Raw genomic sequence first — 26,382 nt, forward strand, 5'->3', positions numbered from 1 at the left:
ATCAGATTATTCTTCCTTTTTTGGAAAAGTAAAAAGAATAATAAAATTTAAAATTTAGAGAGACCAATTGTGTTCTCAGGGTCCCACTTTTGGGGACACTGGTAGGGTCTGAGTTTTCTTAATGGAATCAGCCCATGGTAACTTGCAGTAACAAGTTACCAAAACTTAGTGGCTTAAAGTATTTTTATTTTATTTTATTATTTAATTTAATTAATTTATTTTGAGATGGGCTTACTCTGTCGACCAGGCTAGAGTGCAGTGACGTGATTGTGGCTCACTGCAGCCTTGATCTCCTGGGCCCAATTTATCCTCCTGCCTCAGCCTCCCTAGTAGCTGGGACCAGAGGTGCACGCTACCACATTTGGCTAATTTTTTATTTTTTGTAGGGATGGGATCTCCCCATGTTGCCCAGGCTGGTCTTGAACTCCTGGGCTCAAGCGAGTCTCCCTCCTCGGCTTCCTGAAGTGCTGAGATTACAGGTGTGAGCCACTGCGCCTGGCCTTATTTTATTATTTTTTTAAGAGACAACGTCTTACTCTGTTGCCCAGGCTAGAGTAAAGTGGTATGATCATAGCTCACTGCAGCCCTGAGCTCCTGGGCTCAAGCAATGCTCCTACCTTAGACTGCCAAGTAGCTAGGACTACATGTGCGTGCCACCATATCCAGCTAATTTTTAAATTTTGTTGTAGAGACGGGGTCTCCTGCTGTTGATAAGGCTGGTCTCGAACTCCTGGCCTTGAGTGATCCTCCTGCCTCGGCTTCACGAAGTATTGCAGTCATAGGCATGAACCACCATGCCTGGCCAGCACTAATTGATTATCTCACAGTTCTGTAGTTCCAAGGTCTGACACGAATCTCACTGAGCTAACATCAAGGTATCAACAGGGATGTGTTCTTTTCTGGAGACTCTAAGACAAGTCTGTTTTCTTGCTTTTCCAGCTTCTAGAGGCTGTCTGTGTCCCTCGGGTCATGGATCCTTCTTCCAGGAGGTCGAATCCGTCTCACATTGTGTCATTGTAATACTGGTTCCTATGCTTCCCTCTTCCACTTAAAAAATATATTGTGGGCTGGGTGCGGTGGCTCATGCCTGTAATCCCAGCACTTTGGGAGGCCGAGGCAAGCAGGTTGCTTGAGTCCAGGAGTTCAAGACCAGCCTGGGCAACATGGCAAAACCCCATCTCTACTAAAAATGCAAAAAACTAGCTGGGCATCGTGGCACATGCCTTTAGTCGCAGCTACTTGGGAGGCTGAGGTGGGAGGATTACTCCAGCCTGGGAAAGTCGAGGCTGCAGTGAGCTGAGATTATGCCACTGCACTCCAGCCTGGGTAACAGTGAGTCTCTGTCTAAAAAAAAAAAAAAAAAAAAAATATATATATATATACACACACACATACGTATATATGTATATAGTGGTAAAATACACATAAAGTTTACCATCTTAACCATTTAAAGTGTCCAGTTCAGTGGCATTAAGTACCTTCACATGTTGTGTAACCATCACCGCCGTCTATCTCCAGAACTCTCTTCCTTTGCACACTCTGTAGCCATTAAGAAACTCTCCATTTCCCCTTCTTCCCAGCCCCTGGCAACCACTGTTCTACTTTTTGAAGAATCACCATTCTATAAAATCAGTCTCTGATTTTGACTACTCTAGGTACCTTATAAAAGTGGAATCATACGGTATTTTTCTTTTTGGGTGTGGCCTGTTATAATGTGTTCAAGGTTCACCCATGTTCTAGCATGTGCCAGCCTTTCCTTCCTTTTTAAGGCTGAATAATATTCCACTGGATGCATATACTCCATTTTGTTTATCTGCTCATCCTTCAATGGACACTTGGGTTGCTTCCACCTTTGGGCTGTTGTGAGTAGTGTGATTTTGCCCCTGGGGACACTTAGTAGTGTCTGGCGACAGTTTTGGTCATCGTCACTGGGGTAGTGCTGCTGGCATCTAGTGAGTAGAAGCCAGAGATGCTGCTAAACACCTGAAATGCACAAGACAGTCCCACGACAAAGAACAGTCCAAGGCCAGCGGTGGTGGGGCACACCTGTAGTTCCAGCTACTCGGGAGGCTGAGACAGGGGGATCGAGGGAGCCCAGGGATTTGAGGCTGCAGTGAGCTATGGTCATGCCACTGCACTCCCAGCCCAGGTGACAAAGTGACATCGCTTCTCTACAAATAGAAATTAAAAAAGAATGGGCCAGCTCCAAATGGTAATAGTGCTGCTGGGCGCGGTGGCTCACGCCTGTAATCCCAGCACTTTGGGAGGCTGAGGCGGGCGGATCATCTGAGGTCAGGAGTTTGAGACCAGCCTGGCCAACATGGTGAAACCCCTCCTCTACTAAAAATACAAAAAATTAGCCTGGCGTGACGGTGGGCACCTGTAGTTCCAGCTACTTGGGAGGCTGAGGCAAGAGAATCACCTGAACCTGGGAGAGAGAGGTTGCAGTGAGCCGAGATCATACCACTGCACTCCAGCCTGGGTGAAGACAGTGAGACTCTTTCTCAAAAAACAAAACAAAACAAAACAAATGGTAATAGTGCCAAGGTTGAGAAATCCTGACATATATATATATATATATATATATATATATATATACCTATCTGAATAAATATTTATACATGTAAATGTGTGTATATATATGCATATTTTATACTTACATAGATTTTAAACAAAATTAGACCCATAGTTTTGTTACCTGTGTTTTTGTAATGTATTGTTATAATTAAATTGTCTTTCACATTGTAATATTTTAGTGGTGTCTGTAGACAAATACTGTGATTTCTTGCACTCCGCTGTATTTGGGCATTTTTAGGTGGTCTACCCATCCTCAGTAGACCTCAGTAGAATCAGGCTGTCCCTGAGATAACTCTCTATTCTGTGTTGTGACAGTCTCTTCAGAGAGGAGGACTCGTCAGTCGTCCTTGGAACCAATGTGGGTGTCAGTGTGCTCTGTGGCTGGGGCATTTGTGCTTGGATTGTCCAAGGGTTGTCATCTTTCCTTTGGGTGTTTGTTCTCAGAGGCTGTGGCAAGCTGAGGCAGCAGCCAGCAGTGTTGCCTCTCACAGCCTTGGGTCAGTGTTAGCTGTGGATCTGGGTGGGGAGGAATGGAGAGCCATGGCATCCAATTTTCTGCCCCCTCCCCACCCCAAGTTCTGCTGAGTTCCCAAGGACACAACCTGACTTTAACCTCTGTCTTCCCCTTCCAAATATAGGCCTCTCCTTCTGATGAAAAGAGAAAGGAAGAATGGACTACAGCCACCAAACATCCCTAGTCCCGTGTGGACAAGATAAATACATTTCCAAGTAAGATGTTTTGCTAGGGTGTTTTGTCCTCAGTGACCAGTCCTGTGCTGGGATGTTGTGGGTGGACGGCAGCCACTGGCAGAGGGGCCTCCCCTGTACATCAGACTGGCGGGGCTCCTGAGTGGGGGAAGGAGCCAAGCAGCTGAACTTGGACTTGTAAGAGCTTCAGGGCTGCTGCTATAGATAAAAACATGCCCCGAGAGCCTGGCCTGGAGGTGAAGTAAAGTCAAGACGCAGAACCTTTGGGGGCTCAAAAGATGTGGTGTCCTGGAAGGCTTCCAGGAGGAGGAGTTGGCTGGTGGCAGTTCGCTATCTTCTGAATGTTTGTGTCTCCCCCAAATTCCTATGTGGAAACTTCACCCCAAGGTGCAGGTATAAGAGGTGGGGCCTCTGGGATGTGATTAGATCTAAGTACCCTCATAAAAGGCCAAGGGAGATTGTTTTTCCTCCACAGTGTGAAGATGCAGTGAGAAGGCTCTCTCTGTGAGGACAGGGCTGTCACCAGACACTGACTGTACCTTGGCCTTGGACTTTCTGGCCACCAGAGCTGTGAGAAATGAATTTCTGTTGTTTAGAAGCCACCCAGTCTATGGTCCAGCAGCCAGAACAGACTCAGACACTGCTCCCCCTCCTGCCCGTGGTGTTCCCGGGGAGTCCTGGCTGGGGTAGTGTGTCCCTGGGCTGCTCCGGTTCTGGCTAAAATTGGCACAGGTGCCCTCTGAATAGAAGGGGACGATTTAATTGCTTTCTGTGTACTAAAGTCTCTTGAGCTCAGGCTTTTCGCTAATGTGACTGGGCTTGAGCCAAAATAGACCCTTGAATTGGAAGTTCCAGCATAGGAATAGGATTTCTCTATGTTTTTTTTTTTTTTTGGAAGGAATCTCCCTCTGTCACCTAGGCTGGAGTGCAGTGGCGTGATCTCAGTTCACGGCAGCCTCTGCCTCCTGGGTTCAAGTGATTCTCCTGCCTCAACCTCCTGGGTAGCTGGGATTATAGGCATGCACCACCACACCCAGCTAATTTTTTAATTTTTAGTAGAGGTGAGCTTTCACCATGTTGGCCGGTCTGGTCTTGAACACCTGACCTCAGGTGATCCACCCGCCTTGGCCTCCCAAAGTGCTGGGATTACAGGCGTGAGCCACCGCGCCCAGCCAGAATTTCCCTATCTTAATGAAATATTTAATTTATCTGAGACTAAATTGTTTGAAGTCCTTAGGCACACTTGACACATGTTTTGTAACATCTGACCATTCTTATCTCTTTGTGGACAGATTTCCCCAGGGACTTCTACCAACCAGTGATTTTCTATCCCAGTTTCAGATCTGTGTGTTCAAAAGTACCAAATGGCCTTTTGCCTTGGGTTATTTGGAATCACATTTTCCACAAATTCATTTCAGCTTGCATAGAATCACGCTGATTTATCTAGGTTTAACTTGTCAGGAGTTTCTTGGCATTTCCAGTGGGTTTTGACTCCTGGTGTGGTCCAAAATCTCTCCACTGAATGGCTGGGCTCAGAGAGGCTGAACTCTGCCACCTCTTACTTGAGACTAGACAAAAGCGCATAGTGGCCCCCTCCACCTCTCTCCCCTCTCATCCCACCTGGAGTGCAAAACATGTACTTTCAGATGAAACTTGACTTGTGCATTCTCAGGGTTGATGAGGGATTTCCCTGATCACAAAGAGGGTGAAATCTCCTCTCTGGCCACGTGCAGTAGAGCTGTATTCCCAGTGCAGCCACTTGGAAAACTTGGTGGCTCAGGAGGTCCAGTACTGGGCTCAGAGGGGGAGTTTCTAAGAGTTTTTAGTTTTTAATTTTTAGAACTGAAAAAGTATTGCCAGGGCCCAGAAGCCACCTCATGCCCACTTCTTGTCACTACTCCCCAAGGTGAACCACTATCCTGAATTCTAACACTCCATTTTGAACTTTATATCAACGGAATATGATCTGTGCTTTTTTGTGAAAGAAGCTAGACACAAGAAAAGCACATATCCTATAATTCCCATGAGTCAGACACATGCGTGTAGTTGTGTAGTTCATTCACATTCTCTTCGCTGATAGTTTTCCGTTGTGTGGCTATTGCTTCCTTTATTCACCCATTCTGATGCTGATGGGGGTTTGCAAGTTTTTTTTTTTTTTTGAGACGGAGTCTCGCTCTGTTGCCCAGGCTGGAGTGCAGTGGCGCGATCTTGGCTCACTGCAACCTCCACCCCCCAGGTTCACGCCATTCTCCTGCCTCAGCCTCCCGAGTAGCTGGGATTACAGGTGCACATCACCATGCCTGGCTAAATTTTTTTTTTTGTATTTTTAGTAGAGATGGGGTTTCACCATGTTGGCCAGACAGGTCTTGAATTCCTGACTTCAGGCAATCCGCCCATCTCAGCCTCCCAAAGTGCTGGGATTACAGGCGTGAACCACTGCTCCCGGCCGCAAGTTTTTAAACACATGATAAGGTCATGTCTATGAAGCATAAGTTAGTGTGGCTCAAACCTGTCTCATTTCACTTCTGAACAGCCTGGAAGCTTCTGAGTCTTTTGTTTTTTTTCGGAGACAGAGTTTCACTCTGTTGCCCAGGCTGGAGTGCAGTGGCATGATCTCAGCTCACTGTAACCTCTGCCTCTGAGGTTCAGGTGATTCTCTTGCCTCAGCCTCCTGAGTAGCTGGGAATACAGGCGTGCACCACCACGCCTGGCTAATTTTTTGTATTTTTATTAGAGATGGGGTTTCACCATGTTGGCCAGGCTGGTCTCGAACTCCTGACCTCAAATGATCCGCCAGTCTTGGCCTCCCAAAGTGCTGGGATTACAGGCGTGATCCACCATGCCTGGCCTTCTGAGTTTTGTGAAGGCCTGTCATTATTGTCCTTTCCTCACTCACAGCGTGCTTGAGGGAGAAGAGGCCACAGCCAGGCAGGAGAATCGCTGTCTGTGGGCTCTGAAGTGTTTGCCTCAGTGAATCCATGGCTTATTAACACCTGCTTATTCAGCTTGAGTTTGGGAGTATTGTTGGTAGATGAGGCCCGCCTTGGTGTCCTGGAGTTGCTCCTTACATTCAGCATTGTTCTGGGGTGGTGCTCACTCTTGACTTTGATCCTGGGGGATGATGGTTATGGGGTGGTGGCGGCAGAACTCTGTGTGTGTGTGCATGTGTGTGTATGTACATGTGGACAATTACCCAAAGTGGGGTGACTGAAGGCCACGTGAGAGGTGAGAGAAAGAGGGAACAACTACATTATAAGTGGCTTCAGCTGATAATGTTATACCTGTTCTATTTTTTCCCCTAAGAAATGAACTTCTCTTGCATCTGAAGACCTACAACTTGTACTATGAAGGCCAGAATTTACAGCTCCGGCACCGGGAGGTAAGGAGTCCCCAGGGAAGGCCCTGATTGGCTAGTCCAGGCCTTGTCACCATGTGTCCTGGGTCTGAAGGTCCCTGAGATCCCAAGAGAACACTGCCTCTCCTGCTTCTCATTTAAGATGCTAGGTAGAGTCCTTGGGGTTCTTTGGAAGAAGACTACAGGCCCAGTTTTGTTTCAAAAAGGATGAATGTTTCAGAGACGTGTTCCAGAGACATTCCTGTAGAAGTGTGGCTGGGCTAGCCCAGTCTCATGGGGGAGATTCTCCAGAGGGAGCATCCATGAAATGACCTTTCCAGGTGGCTCCCAAGCAGACGTTCTCTCATGGGGCAATTCGGGAACCCCACCCAGTCCTCTGTGTTTAAACACTTGGGCCCAAGTCCTATCACTGCAGTGACCTGAGCAAAGCACATAAGCTCTCAATGGTAGCACTTGGCCTGTCCCACGCCTGGTCATCCTAGGTTGCTTTTGTTATTCATCTGATTCCCATCCCAAAACTGAGCTTACTCATCCTGTATCCATTTCTCTAAAGCCTGTTATCAGATAGATGATGAGTTATAAAGGAGTCTGGTAGGGTACTGTATACTCAAGCGCCTGTGACTGATAAAAAGGTCCATATGTGTAATGCCCTTTGAAAGACATTTTCAGGTTATCAAGCTGTGGCGATTTAATCCATAGAAACAGATAACAGATGGTGGAATTTCAGCTGCTGGGGCAGGTTGCTTGGGGACAGTATGTGGGATGTAGTGGCCTATTCTGTGTCCCTCAAACCACTCCACTTAGACAAAATCCTGTTTTGGGTTAAATTTTGACCTACAATTGTATAAAGGAATGATGCCCACCTTGAGCAGGGGAAGGCCATGTAAATTGCCTATGTTTACATAAAGCCTTCCTCCCCGAGACTCCTAAGTGCCCTAAAATTGTTTCATTTCTCTCCTTCCTTCTTTTATTCCTTCCGCCCTCTTTGAGGATGATTTTGGGGCCCAAGTTAGTTGCTCAATGGGCTGATGTCATTTTCACCTACGGGGCTTGTCCTAAAGATGTGTCCCATGACCCAGATCTAACATGATCAGCCCATAAAACATGGCTTCAAAAAGGTTTTTCTGAGACTGTAGGGAGGAGAACTAATTCTTTTAGGGATTGTCCTTCAAGCTTTTACTAATCAGCAGCTGGGCCATGCAAGATTTTAGTTCTTAAATAGCTTTCCTGGGTTATGTCCTATAGAATAAATGATTAAAAGTGCTCCATGATTAAAGGATTTCGTAGTCATAAGCGAGTCCCAATTCTTTGGGATAGAACATATAAATGCCTCTAGAATGGTTTTACATTTAATGTCTAATTAGTCAGCAACCTTTGAGTATAAATTGGGGACTCCTGCAAGATTTATTCAACTGTTGGAGAGTTGTCATTTAGCCCATTAGTTTATTACAGAACCTGGGACATTCTGCTGTTTGGAAATCTGATTAGCATAGCCTCTCCCAGCTCATGATCACCTGACACCCTTTTAAAGACAACAGTTCATCTGCTAGAGGAGCTGATGTTCTGTAGAATAAACTTCGGCAAATGTTGCTTTAAATTTCCTTCAACCACCAGGTTGGATTGCTAAACATATGTTATAGCTAAAGAGACATCATTTTCCATAGTAGGGGATGGGACGTAGCTAACTCCAGTTCTTGCTTCTGTTAGCAAGGCTAATCTCACTTATTTTAAGAAATGTATTCCACTTTCTTTAAAAGTCATTAGGATAAAAAGAAAAACAATGCTTTTTATAATTTACACCTACGTATTTGAATTTCACAGCAACTTTTGTGCTGACCTGTGAGGTCAGCTTCAGGATCTGGAGTAGTTTCTCAGAGCTGGGGTATGAACTGGGCAGCTGCCCCTATCCTGTGCATACAATCTGGGGGCCCCCAGCCAGGACATATGAAGAATGTGTTATTTGTCCTTCAGCATGGTCTTGGCTTCTGTGGGGGCTTTTCTAGGCTCACCACTCTGATTGCTCTGTGGGCAGGAAGAAGACGAGTTCATCGTGGAGGGGCTCCTGAACATTTCCTGGGGCCTGCGCCGGCCCATTCGCCTGCAGATGCAGGATGACAACGAACGCATTCGGCCCCCTCCGTCCTCCTCCTCCTGGCACTCCGGCTGTAACCTGGGGGCTCAGGGGTGAGTGAGGAGAGATGGGGCAGGGAGATGACCGGGATGCCTGGGGGTTCTATGTGTTCTCAAGCAGATAAATGCTGCCTTCTTCCAGCCAGCCCTGACCCTGGCTCCTCCTCCTAGTACCTCTACTGCCCACCTGCCTTGGCCTTGGAATGAGGAACAAGGGGCAGACGTGGTTGTGATTGGGCCCCCTTCCTGCCTCCGCAATCACTGATGAGGTCACAGGAGGGGAGCTGCTGAGTCATACGAGGGGAGCTGCTGAGTCAGAGTCCTCCCTTAGGGAGAACTCAGGAGTCTCTGAGTGGAGTTGCTAGTGGCTAGTGAGGCCCAGCCTGCAGATTTCTAACAGGGTGCCCCATGCCCCAGCACCCTCCCCACTGGGACCACTCCTCATAGAATAGCCCCACTCCAAAGCATTTATGACTTGAACCTTCTGACCAAAGCTCTCTGAATCTTGGGGGAACCTAGAAGAGGAAAAGGAATGTCAGGCTCTGTCGGAGTCAGCCAAGCGAGATCAGCCAGGGGTCTGCTCCCTGCAGACCACACGGGAAGCCAGGGTGTGGTGAGATGGTGGTAGTCTAAGTTCCCACCAGAAGGGCTGGGAAGACCTAGTCCATCCCTCCTTATCCTCCATGGCTGAATAAGCTGCCAAATGCGCCACCAAATGCCTCTAGCAAGGCATGCCCTCTTTATTGTCTTTCTGGGACTTGAGTTTTAGGATCAAGTGACTAGCCTGGCTCCATCCTGAAACCTGCTGATGCTGACTGCCTTCGGCCCCAGCCTGGGTGGAGTGTGCTCTCCTCTCAGCCAAAACCACAGTGACCTTTTTTTTCTGGTTTAAATGAAAACCAAGCCCTCTCTGTTGGCCACATTGAACATTTTGCTAAACTCCACAGCCAAATCTATGTTTCTCTACAATTGAGAGAAACCTACTGTGTGGCGAGCCCTGGGGCTGGTCTGGTTTCTTTCCAGGGGGATTTAAGGAGGAAAATTGTTGCCCTCCTTATAGGCGCTAGGATGTCTGGCTAAGGTTCTTTGGTTTCATCCAGCTTTGCCGGTTTCATGCTCTGCTTTTCAGCACTATCACCGTGTTTTTGTTTTGTTTTGTTTGAGACAAAGTCTCACTCTGTTTCCCAGGCTGGAGTGCAGTGGCTTAATCACAGCTCACTGCAGCCTCAACCTCCTAGGCTCAAGTGATCCTCCCAACTCAGACTCCCCAGCAGCTGGGACTATAGGTGCACATCGCCCCACCCTGACCTTTTTTTTTCCTGTTGCCCAGGCTGGAGTGCAGTGATGCGATCTCGGCTCACTGCAACCTCTGCCTCTCGGGTTCAAGCGATTCATGCCTCAGCCTCCTGAGTAGCTGGGATTACAGGTGCCCACCACCAAACCCAGCCATTTTTGTATCTTTTGGTAGAGAGGGGGTTTCATCATGTTGGCCAGGCTGGTCTTGAACTCGTGACCTCAAGTTATCCACCCTCCTTGACTTCCCAAAGTTCCGGGACCACAGGTGTGAGCCACCATACCTGGCCCTACCTGGATAATTTTCGTACTTTTTTGTAGAAATGGAGTCTCACTATGTTGCACAGGTTTGTCTCAAACTCCTGGCGTCAGGTGGTCCTCCCACCTTGACGTCCCAACGTGCTGGGATTACAGGTGTGAGCCACCATGCCCAGCTGTATTTTTTGCACTGTACTGTATTTGTTATACTATACTGTATTATCGCTGTATTTGATTTCCAATGGCCAAGCCCATTTCACAGCCTGACCCCGACCCCCAGACTATTCTATTCCCTAAGTGAGATGATTTTTTAGATTTTGTTTGACCCTGTGGCCTTTGGTTTGGGCTGCTAAGGGGTCCTTCACTCTGCCCACTTCTTCTCCCTTCTCTGTGGCATCAAGCTGGTCTTGGTTGACTCTTGAAACCTGCAAAATACTTTGGTAGAATTTTCAGGAATGGTAAATGATGTCATTTAGATGTCAGCTATAATACAGTGAATGCCTGGACTACTGTCTTAAGAAAGGATCTTGAGGCTGGGTGCAGTGGATCGTGCCTATAATCCCAGCACTTTGGGAGGCTGAGGCGGGCGGATCACTTGAGCTCAGGAATTCAGCCTGGGCAACATGGTGAAACCCTGTCTCTACAAAAGAAAAACAAACATCAACAACAACAAAAAAAAACCAGGCACGGTGACACATGGCTATAATCTCAGCTACTTAGGAGGCTGAGGCAGGACAATCACTTGAACCTGGGAGGTGGAGATTGCAGTAAGCCAAGATCGCACCACTGCACTGCAGCCTGGGTGACAGAGCAAGACTCTGTCTTCCTGCCCCACCAAAAAAAAAAAAAGAAAAGAGAGAAAAAAAGGATGCTGAGACTGGTTCCTGCTCCAGCAAGAATGAGGGCTTTAAATCAAGGAGTGGGAGTGGCTGCTCTGGGTGCCAAGTGTTCTTTAGTCACCCACCTCATCCACCCACTTAGAAGCATCCCAAGAACATCCTTTGCGGGATACTCCATGCAAATATAAGCAAAACAGAAGCTCTGACCAGGGCCACTCTGTGGCTCAGAAGTACATGAGTTAAATTACAATAGGAAGTTCTTTCAGATTTTCCATTTTAATTGTCCTTCCTGAAAACGATCCTCCCCAGAACATGAGGTTTATCTCTACTGGGTCCCAGGGAGCCCATGCTCTTCTCACCGTGGGTTGGTCCTAATTGGTCAAATATGATTCTCCTTTCTAGCCAAATCCTCTGTTGATTTTGGATATTTTTCTGAGCTGCTCCCTTTGTCCTCTTTGGCTTTGAGAAGTTATTTGCCAGTTATGATGGCAAACTAGGGTCTCAGCTTGGACTGCCTACTTGTAACTCTTTCTTCAGCTTGGATGAGGACTCTGTCCTTGCACCCCAAGAACACTGTCAATGTCCCTTCCAAAGCTGCCCCTGCCCTTGTTGTGGCCAACCTATTACTTTCCATTCCTTTTAAATGCCAGAAGCAATTATGAGTTATTTCTTCAACAGCAGTGAGTCTAAACTGGAATCTTACCCTGCAAAACAAATGGCCATTATTAGAGTTTTCCAAATAAGCCATAGAACCCATACATGCTTAGAAGCAGTGCAGGCAGCACGTGGGTTTTTTTCCTTGGTATTCTCCATCCTGGGCTTGATGAATTGGATGCTTGTGTTGCTGCAGATGCTGCAAAAGAACATCTTCTCCCTCCGGAACTCCCCCTGCCCCACCCACTGCTTGACCTGGGAGCTGGGCCAGCCTTTCATGAGATGCTCGGCACAGCCCATCTGCACCCTTCATCACCTGATGTGTGCCAGTACCCAGCCTGGCACTAGCAAAGTGCTCCACTTGCAGGAGTGGGGTCCGGCGGGTGTGGGGGCATCTCTCCACAGGGGTTAAACTAGTCTACCCCCTCCCCTTTGTCTTCTCCACCCCCAGAACCACCCTGAAGCCCCTGACTGTGCCCAAAGTTCAGATCTCAGAAGTGGATGCCCCGCCGGAGGGTGACCAGATGCCAAGCCCCACAGGTACATGCAAGTAGAGGGTGCTTCCAGCTAGGGACCAACTGTGTGAAGACCGCTGTGATAGATGTTGTAAACTGTTATTTATTTTTGAGAATATAAAATGTATATGGTTCAAGATACAAAGGGAGAGAATTAAGTCACCCACCTCATCCACCCACCTAGAAGCATCCCAAGAACATCCTTTGTGGGATACTCCATGCAAATATAAGCAAAACACACCGACATATCATTATAGGTGGATGTAATTTCTTTCTCCCTTCCCTTCCCTTCCCTCCCCTTCCCTTCCCTCCCCTCCCCCTCCCTCCCCTCTCCTCCCCTCCCCTCCCCCATCCCCTCCCCTCCCCCCTCCCCTCCCCTCCCCCCTCCCCTCCCCTCCCCCATCCCCTCCCCTCCCCCATCCTCTCCCCTCCCCTTCCCTTCCCTTCCCTCTCCCTCTGTCACCCAGGAGGATGCAGTGCAGTAGTGCAATCTTGGCTCTGCTTCCTGGGTTCAAGTGATCCTCCCACCTCAGCCTCCTGAGTAGCTGGGATTAAAGGCATGCACCACCATGCCCAGCTAATTTTTGTATTTTTAGTGGTGACGGGTTTTTGCCATGTTGGCCAGGCTGGTCTTGAGCTCCTGGCCTCAAGTGATCTGCCCGCCTCAGCCTCCCAAAGTGCTGAGATTATAGGCATGAGTCACCACGCCTGGTTGGTTGTAGTTTTCTTTTCTTCCCCTAGTTATACAAGTGGTAGCATTGTGCAGACCCCAGTTTTTATTTAACAGTTTATCTGGGGGAATTTTTCCATATAAATTTGTAAAGAACTTCCTTATTCTTTACAGCTCTGCATTATTTCATTGTATGGAAAAAGGATAATTTATATAATCACTCCCTATTGGTAGACATTTAAATCATTTTCAGCCTCTGCTATGACAAACAAGTTTGCAATCGGTGGCCTATACATGTGCCATGTCACACATTTGTCAGCGTGTAGGATTCTTTCAAGTGGAATTTCTGGGTTTAAGGCCATATGCATTTTTAATTTTCATAGATATTGTCAGTTTGCAAAATCTTTTTTATATTACATGGATTAAATATATTTTAATAAGAGCAGATTAACCTACTTGTGATTAATGTCAATATTTTATATTTATACACATACAAGGATAGAAATATGCCATGGGAACCCCATATATTTTTAGATACATGTTCTATTTTTTCTGATTTTTTATTGTGGTAAGATATACATAACATAACGTTTACCATCTTAACCATTTTAAGTGGTACAGTTCAGTGGTATTAAATGCACTCATAATGTTGTGCAACCGTCACCACCATCCATCTCCAGAACTCTTTCCATCTTGTGAAACTGAAACTCTGTACCCATTAAACTCCCAATAACTCCCCGTATCCTTCTCCCTTTAGCCCCTGGCAACCACCATTCTACTCTGTCTCTGTAATTTTGAATGTACCTAGAATGTACTTACAGTGTACCTCAATTATACGAGGTACACTTATATGAGGTACACGCTAAATACCTCATGTAAGTGGAATCATTCAGTATTTGCTGTTTTGTAATTGGCTTGTTGCACTTAGCGTAATGTCATCAAGGTTCATCCGTGGGTAGCATGTGTCAGAGTTCGTTTGCAGTATCTTGTTAGCTCTTATATCATGCTTATCCTGTGCCAGGCACTATTCTAAGTGCTTTATGTATATTAACTCATTTAAACCCTCAGTAACCCTCTGAGGTGGGTATTATTATTATCCCTATTTTATATATAAAAACACCGAGGCACAGAGAGGTTAGTGATATACGGCAATTGTGGAGCAGGGATTTGAACCCAGGGAGTCCGGCTCTGAAGTCTGGTCTCTGAACTTTTCCCTGTATAGCTTCTCTGTAAATTCAGCATTATGTTTTTCCCCCAGCAGAAAATACTATTTGTATAAAATATATATTTTTGGAGACAGTGGGTGCTGTAGCACTGGCCACAAATTGGGGACCATGTGCCATGTCCCAGGTCCAGACAGACAGGGTTCATTTCCCTCTCCTCTCTCAGACTCCAGGGGCCTGAAGCCCCTGCAGGAGGACACCCCACAGCTGATGCGCACACGCAGTGATGTTGGGGTGCGTCGCCGTGGCAATGTGAGGACGCCTAGTGACCAGCGGCGAATCAGACGCCACCGCTTCTCCATCAACGGCCATTTCTACAACCATAAGGTAAGGTGGACAGGGGGACAGGGGAGTGGGGAAGACCTCTTCCTGGGTAGATGCCACCTCAGGGCTACAGCCATATGGTGGGTGGTGTGGATGCCTGGGAAGCCAAGTGTTTGCTGCTGTTTAGTCTTTGGGTTGTGGGTGGGCTGCAAGCCCTGCTGGCTTCCTGAGGGCTGAGGGACCCCAGGTCAGAAGCCTCAAAGTCCCGCTGTGGGTTCCCCTTCAGGTGATGGGTGAATTCAGTGGGGCTGTACAAAGCAGTCCCTGCTGTAGCCTTGAAGACCCCATAAATGCAGCTCATCAGTCTCTCCCAAGAAAATCCACGTGTTACCCTCTTCCCGCACACTTGCCCCCAGCTGGTGTATGGTCTGGCTTTTCCCAGAGCCGAAGCAGAGCTGCAGGTCTCAGACCTGGGGTATCAGTGCACCACCCACCCCACCCGAGCTTGCTGATCCCTCCTTTCCTCCTGCTTTGTTCAAATCCTACCCCCGGAGGCAAGTACATGGTGGGAGAGTGGTCAGAGACAGCCTTGTGCTGAAGTCCCAGAGGAAGGGTCTTTTTGAGTGTGGAGCATGAACTGAATTAAGCAAACCCCGAGGGTTGCTTTGTCTACGAAGCCTGCTGCTTGCCAGTCTGCCGGGGGCTCCCAGGGAGTACATTTTGAGTATCGTTGTCACTGTGCCCTGTACCGCACCTGGATTTTAGCACTGGGTCCTTGTTCCCACTCCCACCCTGAGCTGGGCCCTTCTATTGACAGACATCCGTGTTCACACCAGCCTATGGCTCTGTCACCAACGTCCGCATCAACAGCACCATGACCACCCCACAGGTCCTGAAGCTGCTGCTCAACAAATTTAAGGCAAGTTCCCTTTGCTGACTGGTCACAGATGGGGTCACAGGTGTGCCTTGGGACCCCTAGAGTGGTTGTGCGTGGAGCTATGGAAATTGTGTGGTTTGCGGGATGCTGAGCAAGGGGCTTCAGTTCTTTAGATCCTCACGATCCAGGACAAAGTCCACAGCATCAGCATCACCTGGGTGCTTGTTAGAAATTCAGATTCTCAGGCCCCACCCCAGACCCACTAATCAGAAATTGTGAGGGGTGGGCCAGGGATGCCATCTAACAAGTCTGCAGGGGATTTGGATGCCTACTAAAGTTTGAGAAACATCAGCCCTCAAATCCTTTATGGGCTACTTTAGAAGGACCCTGGGGCCTGCTGACTGGTTTTGGGCTCAGTGCGAAGATTGACTTCTGGGACACAGTTGGGAAACCTACTTTGAAATATGATACTTAAATAGATGTGCAAATTATAGTGCAGGAGTGCTTTTAAAGTTCTGTTGCTCTGTGTTTTCCACAATCTCTTGGAGACCAGAGATCTTTTGGAGACCAGGTGTTCTTATTTTTAATGGAAGCCAGTGTAGCCTAACAACCTAAGAACGCAGGCTCTGGGTTCAGGTCTCCACTGAGCACCTGCTAGTTGGATGAATTGGGCAGGTTACTTAACCTGCCCCTGCCTCTGCTTGGGCGTCATAAAATGAGGATAATGGGACCTCACTATAGTATCGTCGTGAGCATTTGATGGGTTGAAACCTTTAACATTTGTAGAACTATGCCTGGCACATTGCAATAGATGATAGCTATTATCTATCCTAGTCGTGTGCTGCAAAATGACCAATTTGGTCAGTGATGCACCACATATACGACAGTGGTCCCATAAGATTATAATCCATTTTTTATGGTACCTTTTCTGTGTTTAGATATGTTTAGATACACAAATGCTTACCATTGTGTTACAAGTGCTTATAGCATTGAGTACAGTAACATGCTGTACAGGTTTGTACACTAGGAGCAATAGGCTATATACCGTATGGCCTAGGTGTGAAGTAGGCTATGCCATCCAGGTTTCTTTAAGTACACTCTATGATGTTTGCACAACAATGAAATTGCCTAGTGACACATTTCTCAGAATGCATCCCCGTGGTTAAGCGCATGACTGTATTATTGATAAAGTCATCTGCCTTCTCGATCTTCTCATCAGTTTTGAGAGTTGTAGATAAATAGCTCTCCCCTCAAAACAGCCTAAAATTGACTTAGCTTTGCATTGTTAAAGAAGAGGAAAAGCCTCGAAGTTGGGATGTTTAAATAGAAACTTTCAACAAGTATCTTTTGCTCCTGCTTCAGATTGAGAATTCAGCAGAGGAGTTTGCCTTGTACGTGGTCCATACGAGTGGTGGTAAGTCTGAAGACCACAGTGTACTTTAAACCTTCTAATTAACTCAAAATAGCAAGTTAAAAAAATACCTCTGCCTCCTTTGCTTGTTGTTTGGGTTTTGGAAACTTCCAAATGTTGTTTGCCTTCAAGGCTGATGGGCTTGCTGTGTGAGTCCGCTAGGGATTGCCTTATATGGCCAGTAAACAAATTCTAAACCTAACTGCCTATTAAAAAAGGAACTAGATTTTCTTAAGGATAGATAAACCCAATTTCTCCAAGGAGTTTGAGGCATGGTGGTATTGTTGAGGGGTGGGGAGTGGGAGGAAGTTGCTTTTCACAACACCTATGGAATAGTTCATTTATAAATCAGTCTCCTGACTTATATGGCAGCATCTCCTAAGGTGCCTAGTCCATTTGGACCCCTGCATTGACCACTATTTAATGTGAGAAAGGCCTCTCAGGGCTGCTCCTGGTTGTGTGTGGTTGCAGAGAAACAGAAGCTGAAGGCCACTGATTACCCGCTGATTGCCCGAATCCTCCAGGGCCCATGTGAGCAGGTCTCCAAAGTGTTCCTAATGGAGAAAGACCAGGTGGAGGAAGTCACCTATGACGTGAGTTCCCTTTGGGTCAGGTGATTTGTCCTCAGGAGGGTGGGGATTTGGTTGGATCACCTGTAACTGGGGTGTAGAATGACTTTGTTGACCAATGACCATGCCCCCTTTTACTTCTTCAGTACCAGGTTCTCTTGAAGCCAGGTTGAAGGTGTGCCCTGAGGGAGTTTCTGGAGGAATGCCCAAGCAGAAAGTGATTTCCATAGAAGGAATAAATTGCTTGAGCCTTCCTAGGGTACTGTCAGAGGGATGAGAAGTGCCTGCAAACACTCTTTTAGCAATGCTAGGAAGTTAGCAGTTGGCTGGTTGCAGTGGCTCACTCCTGTAATCCCAACGCTTTGGGAGGTCACTGCAGGAGGATTACTTCAAGTCAGGGATTTGAGACTAGTTCAGGCAACAAAGCGAAACTCTGTCTCTACAAAAAAAATTTTAAAGTAACTGGGCATGGTGGTGTGTGCATGTGGTCCCAGCTACTTGGGAGGCTGAGGTGGGAGGAACACTTGAACACAAGAGGTTTAGGCTGCAGTGACCTATGATGGTACCACTGCACTTCAGCCTGGGTGATAGATAGAGCAAGACCCTGTCACAAAAAAATAATACAAGAAGTAAGCCATGTAATAGTCAGCTTTTGCACAGTAACAAACATCTCCAAATCATAGTAGCTTACAACAGCAAACATTTACTTTTTTGCCCATGATTCTGTGGTCTAGTAGCAATGGCTCTACTCTAAGTGTGGGTTGAGTTCAAGTCTTCACTGTGTGACTCACCCAGAGGCCCAGGCTTTTGGGGCAGTAGTTACTGCACATGGGTGTGCTCCTCATGGCAGATGGTGGAGCATGAGAAACCAGGCCAAATCATGTAAGCATATGTGAAGCCTCCACTCAGATTTGGTGTGTCATGTCCACACACATTCCACTGGCCAAAGCCAGTCACATGGACAAGCTCAACATTAATAGGGTAGAGAAATATACTTATCCCAGGGAGAAGAGTTGATAGAGCAGGGTGGGGATTCTGGTGGGGAAAGGGAAGCCATTTTTTAACTTTTTTTTTTTTTTGGGACAGAGTCTTGCTCTGTTGCCCAGGCTGGAGTGCAGTGGCACCTCCCTGGTTCAAGCTATTTTCCTGCCTCAGACTTCTGAGTAGCTGGGACCACAGGTGTGCACCACCATGCCTGGCTAATTTTTGTATTTTTAGTAGAGACGGGGTTTCACCATATTGGCCAGCTGGTCTTGAACTCTTGATCTCAAGTGATCCACCCGCCTCAGCCTCCCAAAGTGCTGGGATTACAGGCATGAACCATGATGCCTGGCGCTGTTTTTAAACTTTAACTCACCCCAGAGCCACCCACAGCCTCTCCAAAGCAAGTTCATGTTTGGATGCTTGTTTGAGCCTTGAGACCCAAATCGTCATTCGGAACGCTGATTCCTTCCATTCTCTTAGGGGAGAACAAAGGGGCTTATTAAACATAATGGGTTCAGTTCTTTCTCTGCATCACTGTGTCAAGAGAAAGTACTTTTCTGTGTTTGGCGTCACCTTATCATGAATCGAATGCATGACATGAAAAATGAGAAGTTATGAGATGGTGTCATGTAAGTGATGCAATTGTCACAGACTCCTTCCCAGCCTGGTGAGGAACGAGACTTGGCTCCTGCCTTTAAGGAAATCCTGGGTTTCTGAAAAAAATAGACTTCCCAAGGCTTTGTGCCTTGTATGAGGACAACCCTGAAAGGAATTGGAGTAATGCCGGGAAGGGCATTCACACAGACTTGCTTCTTTCTCTCTAGGTGGCCCAGTATATAAAGTTCGAGATGCCGGTACTTAAAAGCTTCATTCAGAAGCTCCAGGAGGAAGAAGATCGGGAAGTAAAGAAGCTGATGCGCAAGTAAGCCTGGCTTCTGGCGCGCTGGGTGCACTTCTCCTGGGGCCTCAACAGAGGGGCCTCTGCTGGGTCCTCACAGGGACTGTGCTGAGCTGCTGCGTGGGCCTGGGCTTTCTTTGGGGGGCTGCCTATTGACAAACCTGGATTTCAAGTGGGGACGTGACAGTTAAGTGTGTTCATCTACCTCTTGTGTCAGCTTCTCATTTTGATGTGGGACATCAAAGTGTCTCTTGTCCTCCCTCTTATGGAAAGACTCTGAAAAGAAGGTGTTGGTTTAAAATTTCTTTGGGGTCTAGATGCAGAAATAGGGAAGGTGACTGTATACTGGTTTCTTAAGTATATGATCAGGCTCCCAGCAGGAGACAGATGCTCACTCCGATGAGGGTCTTTGAGGGGTGTTTGAAGAAGGGACTATTTACAAAGACTTGGGCAGAGTCTGGGGTAACCTCGCCGGGCGCGGCGGCTCATGCCTGTAATCCCAGCACTTTGGGAGGCTGAGGCGGGTGGATCACAAGGTCAGGAGATCGACACCATCCTGGCTAGCATGGTGAAACCCCATCTCTACTAAAAAATACAAAAAATTAGCTGGGCGTGGTGGCGGGCGCCTGTAGTCCCAGCCACTCGGGAGGCTGAGGCAGGAGAATGGCGTGAATCCGGGAGGTGGAGCTTGCAGTGAGCCGAGATTGCGCCACTGCACTCCAGCCTGGGCGACAGAGTGAGACTCAGTCTCAAAAGGAAAAAAAAAGAGTCTGGGGTAACCTCAAGGGATAGTGCAGTCCCTGGGGCTAGTGTTACCACCCCTTGCCTGAAGGGGTGAAGGCAAGGAGTGCTAACCAAGACCTGGAGGTTCCAGGGATTTCAGGAAGGCTGTCTTAGCCGTGGATGTAGCCTGAGCTACTGGCCTCCAAAATCCTTTCTTCTCCCCCTTCCTCCCTTTGTAACATTTATCTTCTGGAAATTGCATTTGGATTGAAAAATAAAGCTTCTTTCTGGGAAGGATTTTGTGATTTCTTTGCTATGTTTTGTCATAGAAGAGACTGGCTTTCATAGATATGGTGGAATAAATGATTCATTTTTGCCACTGGAGAATAAAGTCACTGCTGGATTTGCTGTATCGATGATCATAACTAGTCTGATAACACACTGAACACTTACTATGTCCTAAAGTTGTTGTTGTTGTTGTTTGACACAGAGTCTTGCTCTGTTGCTCAGGCTGGAGTGCAGTGATGCGATCTTGGCTCACTGCAACTTCTACCTCCCAGACTCAAGTGATTCTCCCGCTTCAGCCTCCCCAGTAGCTGGGATTAGAGGCATGCGCCACCATATCTAGCTTATTATTATTATTTTTTTTGTATTTTTAGTAGAGACAGGGTTTTGCCATGTCAGCCAGGCTGGTCTTGAACTCCTGACCTCAAGAGATCCACCCTCCTCGGCCTCTCAGAGTGCTGGGATTATGGGCATGAGCCACCATGCCCAGCCAACTATGTCCTAAACTTTAAAAATAGCTTTTTCTGTGCAGCACAAAGCCCTGAACATAAGGAATATGTCCATTTATCCCTGCACAACAGTGCCCACTCCTGTAGCTGCAGTGCCACAGCTCAGGGAAGTCATGGGAAAATGGAACTCCCCCAAGCCACGGACCTCCATGCCTAGTAGCTGCTATGGCCTCTTCTGCAAAATGCAGGTTCTGTTATAAGGTTGAACCATATGAAGTTGCCATTTTTGTAGGATCCCCAAGAGGGTCAACTGTTAGCAATTTTATATCATCTAGCCTAGGTGAGGGTTCATGAGCTACTGTGCATATGAAGTACTATGCATAGTGTCTTGGACATAGTAAGCAAACACACTGAATTCGTAGAATGCTTATTATTGCTGTTGGTTTTTTTTACCTTTTTTTTTTTTGGCCAGATGTTCTACCCATAGTAAAATAATCTAATTTGGATTTGGCCTCTTTATTTCCTCTCGTCGTGTTGTAGAAATGAACATAAGCAACAAAGTAGCTAAAGAGGGGTCAGTAATGGAAGCAAAGGAGCAGGGCACTTGACCGCTCTGTTACCTGATGTGACCTTGGTGTTACCCAGGTGGCCGGGAAGATCCTGGGCAGGGGTGCGTTGCCGGCTGCTCTCCACCTGAGCCTGTTTCTTGTCTCCAGGTACACCGTGCTCCGGCTAATGATTCGTCAGAGGTTGGAGGAGATAGCCGAGACCCCAGCAACAATCTGAGCCATGAGAACGAGGGGATCCGGGCACCCCAGGAACCGCCATTGCCCATAAGACCCCCAGGAAGCTAGGCACTTTCTTTCCATGGAAACATTTAGACACAAACCTCCCCAGCTCCAGCCAAGCCATCAATTGCTACCTGGAGCTGGATGTAGAAGTCAGCAGACAGCTCCCTATCCCTGGACCCCTGCCCTCCTTTTTTCTGCTCACAAGGACTTTTGATTTTAGTTATAAGGAGGACCCAAAATGTGTGTGTGTATATGTGTGTGCACGCATGGTACGTGTCCATGTGCCTACCTGATACTTTCACATGTAATTAAATTCCAGGCAACCAGCACAAGAGCCGTGAGCTTGGCACATGTGCTGCTCGTGAGCAGGAAAATCAGAGGAGCCACTGATCTGAGTGGTATTTAGGTTGAAGGAAAGATTTCTCCTCTCAAGTGCCAGGGAGCAGCCACATATCTGCCTGTGTTTAGAAAGGGAAGAGGGTTCTCCAGGTTCACCATTTGGGTTGTTTATATGTTGGTAGAAATCCTCCCTGTATGCCTAGAAGGATCAGTGAATGTAAGAGCCTTGGAAATTAACAAAATAACAGCCACATAACCTGCGGCAAGTCTGATGGAAAGAAAAAGATAAACCATCTGTGGGGTAGATGCAATAAGCCCACATATTTTTACACTGGAAACCGTGATTGTTTTAAATGACAAAGACATATGTGATGTTCTATGTGGAAACCTGTGAAGAGTGGATTCTGCCTCCATCTCTGCCTCCATGGCTACCTTTAGGAGACAGAGAAGATCCTGTGTGTTTCTCTGTACCCAGCTGACAGCCTATCTCTCTGGCGCTTCCTTGAGTGGAAGGAAATGTCTCAAGAAACAAAGATCTCGCTGGTGTGTACACAGTGCTGACCAGCTAGTGTGGCCAGGGCCTGGTGGCCTGGTGGCCAGGAAGTTTCAGGTTGAAGGGAAATGTCGAGGCTACCTGCAGAAATGACAGGTACCTTGAATGCAGCCCATCTTCACATCATCAAAAGTCTTCCTGCACTTGAAGCTGGGGCGATGTTTGCCGTCAAGACTTCATTCTTTCCAACCTCTGGGTTCTTGCAAGTTGCCCTCACCTTGTGTGGGGAGATGCATTCCAAGAATGAAGCCTCATCTTGCTACTGAGTGTGGGGTTCAGGGAAGCTCTTTAGGCCACCTGGTGAAGATGCATGGGGAGGATGGAGCTTCTCCTCAGCTCCTATGAGCAGCCACCTATGTGATCTTTAGATCCAACCCCAATGGGAGAAAAGGGCAAGAACAGTCTGTGCCCTGGGACTCCCATCAGGAAGCTTGACAGGCAGCTGGGCATCAGTGCAGCTGATATCGTTTGAGGAGGGAGACAGATGCTTGGACCTGGGTGCCTGGCTGTGGAGATCGACCAAGCAAGACCAGGAGCTCCTGATAGCAGGCGTCTCTGAGCCTAGCTGGGGTAGAGGCACCGCCCATCTCTTCTCCACCTTCTCTCCACGGAATGTTTGCAGAGCTGGGCAGTTGAGGAAAGGACAGCCCCTGGTTGGTGCCTCCAAAGGAAGGTGGACCTTTTTGGTGGAGATGTTTCTGCCCTGGGCACCCTCCTGCCCCTCATTCATAGCTATGGCTTCTTTAGAAGGCTCACAGCTGTAGTCTTAATGTAGACTGCAAAAAGATGGCATGCTGCCCCTGGCATTTCACCAGGGGTTTTATAGCAAGTCTCCTTCCTCCATAGGGACAGCAGCACCAGCCCTGTGGGGCATGGAGTGGAAACCCAGAAGGGCTTCTGCAAACTGCACAGAATTGGGGTAAGAAGACAAAGAGTGGGCACCGGGAGAGGCTTCCTTTGTTACAGCTGGGAAAGAACAGTTCTGTGAATGCAAACACCTCCTGAGTTTTGCAATTGAGAAAATGATTTGGAGAACTTCTCTTCTGCTAATTTTTATTTTGAATGTTCAAGGCCTTAGTCGGCCCCAGTAATTCTCCTTGGAGGACTTGGGAGAAGAATTTCCACAAAGCAGACTACTAACCACTAGCTCTTATTGGATAGCGATTTCTGGCTTGTAAGAGTTCTCTTTGATTTGCACTGGCACTACGATAGTGTTAAATGGGGAAATACTGCAACATGTCCAGTTGGCCAGATCACTTTCCAAGGGAGCAATACTAAGGCAGACTCACCTTTTTAAAGATGGGAGGTCAGGGGGTGGAAGTGAGAGGAGATCCCATCTCACACAACACACTTCCACATAATGCAGACCACACTTTTCCATTTTGTCCTGCCCTCTTTAGAGGTCATTTCTCACGTCCTAAGAACCTGATCAGAAGTTTTGGAAGGGTTCTTTGAAATAGCAGAAGTTGAAACAGAGACGCTTTGCCACAGTGTGGAGCAGATTTTCTCACTGGTATCACATGGTCTTGCGGTTTTGAACTCTTCGACCGATTTGTGGGAGTTTATGTAATTGCGTGCAATGAACCTGAAATTGTGTAAAGAACAAAAGCCCAGTTTATAGGGTTGGGTTTTTTTTCCAACTTGTGAAAAGCAGTTTAGCTGCATCTGTCTCCCCGCCACCCCCACCCTGGGAGGGGCTTATGTTACAAAGTGATCAAGTGAAAGAAAAACCTGAGCCTATCTGGCTGGGATGGTGGAATTAAGCACAAGGTCACATTCTCTGTGATCACATGAGAGGGAAGGTGATGACTTAAATGGTGGGGGGTGAGGATTATCTTGGGGAGAGGCTGAAAAGCACAAAAGATAGTCTTGCCTGTACGTATTGGTGAAGAACGTGCACAAGGCTGGACGGACTTCAACTTGGGGTTGAGTTGAGGCAAGAGGATTTCTGGATATTAGTCACCCATCTGCAAGAAAAATGCTGAGGCCTCGGGTCAAGATTTTGATCTGAGACATGCTCATGCTTCAAGGAGAAATATTTTCACAATCCTCTCTTCCCTCACCAAAAGAAAACAGTACTCTCTCCTAGAAACCTCTAGGTAAACACATTTTATCCTAATATCGGTAGCATATAATGCCCCCCAAAAAAATCTGTTTTCCATGCAAAAAAATCTCAACAAGAAGTCTGTGGAGTTGAGTGGTTACTTCAAAGTGTCAGGAGGGTGGAGAGAGAAATTGGCCACAGAAGAGCAGGAAGCTCTCTTAAGAAAACGGAATTCTCTTTAAAGAAACCACCACCACCAACAAAACAACCAAAAACCACGTTTATGTCAAAGCTCTGTAGCACAGAGAATGTGGTGTCATAGATACATCGCCGAGAGAGATTTCTTTCTTTCTTTCTTTTTTTTTTATTTGAGACAGAGTCTGGCTCTGTTTCCCAGGCTGGAGTGCAGTGGTGCGATCTCAGCTCACTGCAACATCTGCCTCCAGGGTTCAAGTGATTCTCCTGTCTCAGCCTCCCAAGTAGCTGGAATTACAGGGACCCGCCACCACGCCCGGCTGATTTTTTTTGTGTGGTTTTAGTAGAGATGGGGTTTTACCATCTTGGCCAGGCTGGTCTTGAATTCCTGACCTCGTGATCCACCCGCCTATGCCTCCCAAAGTGCTGGGATTACAGGCGTGAGCCACTGCGCCCGGCCAAGAGAGAGATTTCCACATGAATAAGGCAATTTCAGTGTCTCACAGTAGCCAAACCATGATGTGAAGAATGAGATAGGAGACAGGAGATCACCATGAGCGTCCCTGATATAGCAGCACACATTTTCACGTTTCCACTAAAATTGTTTTGCACAAAGTCTTGCTTCACTCAGATGGGATATGATTTCCTAGAGATGTAAAAATAAGAATGAATGTGGCACCCCCTTCTTCCAGATGTAATAGAAAGCTTTGCCCTATCACAAGGGGGTGTTTAAGTGCCCCTTGTGTTTTAACTGTATTTAACTGAGCACAAGATGCACAAGCTATGGTGGGAAACCCTCAGTTTACCTTTGGAGTCTTCCCTGCAGATCGCAGAACTGTTTCTAGTCTGATGTTTCTGGTGTGTAATTGCTAGTGTTTCTGAAGGGTTTTCCCAATTGTTTTAGCCTTGTGAAGTATTCCTTACTTAATTATAACTTGCCTTTCAGCAATGGTACATGACTTGATTCAATGTTTGGTTCTGAACTTATACACTGATGCGTTTACTCATCTAACATAACCTGACAAGGCCTCAGTAAGGGAGCCATACATTTTTGTAACATTTTGATATGTTTTAATGCACCTGACTTAGATCTTACTGAAATAAAGCACTTTTCAAAGAGATGTGCCCGGTGGATTGGTCTGTGTGTGACTGCTGGGTGAGGGAGCTCTGTGTTGTGAGAGGGTGGTTGTAAGGTGGGTGACAGGAACATTACCTGAATTAACACCAGATAAGTTAATTTTCTTCCCCGAGTTTATGGTTTGAACATGTTTGGCCCTGGCTGTTATGTCCCAAATAGGAAGTAAAATGAGAAGGTTATCTTAGGAGCTGCCAGTTGAGGGCTCTGGAGAGCCAGGAGTTGTGGAGGAAAGAGCTTGGAACTTCTACTCAGTGAGGCTGGATTTCCACTCTGACTCCACCCCCGGCTCTTGGACCCTGGGACCAACTCAATGATCCTTTCTCTAGGACTTGGTTTCTCACCTGTAAAATGGCTAAGCCACCCTGCAGGGGTTGGGCACCTGGGCTTGCTTCTGTTGGAAGCATCCCCCCCATGGTTCCCCAAGTGTAAGATTTTCAGACTAGGGCCCAAATTCCACTCTATGGTATGGGGAAGGTATGATATCTAATTTTATATGTCAACTTGGCTAGGCCATGCAGCCCAGATATTTGGTCAAACACTAGATGTTACTATGAATTTTTTTTTTTTTTTAAGTTGAGATTAACATTTAAATCAGTGGACTTTGAGCAGTCTGCCCTCCATAATGTGGGTGGGCCTCACC

At 47.1% G+C, this 26,382-nt stretch overlaps 1 protein-coding gene across 3 annotated transcripts in view; it reads left to right on the plus strand.

The window, feature by feature from the left end:
* Positions 1–25,725, plus strand: part of RASSF2 (Ras association domain family member 2) — a 45,069-nt gene extending 19,344 nt beyond the window's left edge. For all 3 annotated transcript variants that reach the window (XM_054467903.2, XM_054467901.2, XM_054467902.2), the window contains 10 exons: positions 3,216–3,306; positions 6,589–6,664; positions 8,673–8,824; positions 12,266–12,354; positions 14,389–14,549; positions 15,304–15,405; positions 16,726–16,777; positions 17,246–17,367; positions 19,152–19,249; positions 21,399–25,725. In XM_054467903.2, the coding sequence (XP_054323878.1) occupies positions 3,248–3,306; positions 6,589–6,664; positions 8,673–8,824; positions 12,266–12,354; positions 14,389–14,549; positions 15,304–15,405; positions 16,726–16,777; positions 17,246–17,367; positions 19,152–19,249; positions 21,399–21,468 (981 nt within the window). In that variant the 5' untranslated portion in view covers positions 3,216–3,247 and the 3' untranslated portion in view covers positions 21,469–25,725. The remainder of the gene's footprint in view (positions 1–3,215; positions 3,307–6,588; positions 6,665–8,672; positions 8,825–12,265; positions 12,355–14,388; positions 14,550–15,303; positions 15,406–16,725; positions 16,778–17,245; positions 17,368–19,151; positions 19,250–21,398) is intronic.
* The last annotated feature ends 657 nt before the right edge of the window (positions 25,726–26,382 follow it).

Source organism: Pongo pygmaeus, chromosome 21 (genome assembly GCF_028885625.2).
Source record: "Pongo pygmaeus isolate AG05252 chromosome 21, NHGRI_mPonPyg2-v2.0_pri, whole genome shotgun sequence".
Classification (NCBI taxonomy): domain Eukaryota; kingdom Metazoa; phylum Chordata; class Mammalia; order Primates; family Hominidae; genus Pongo; species Pongo pygmaeus.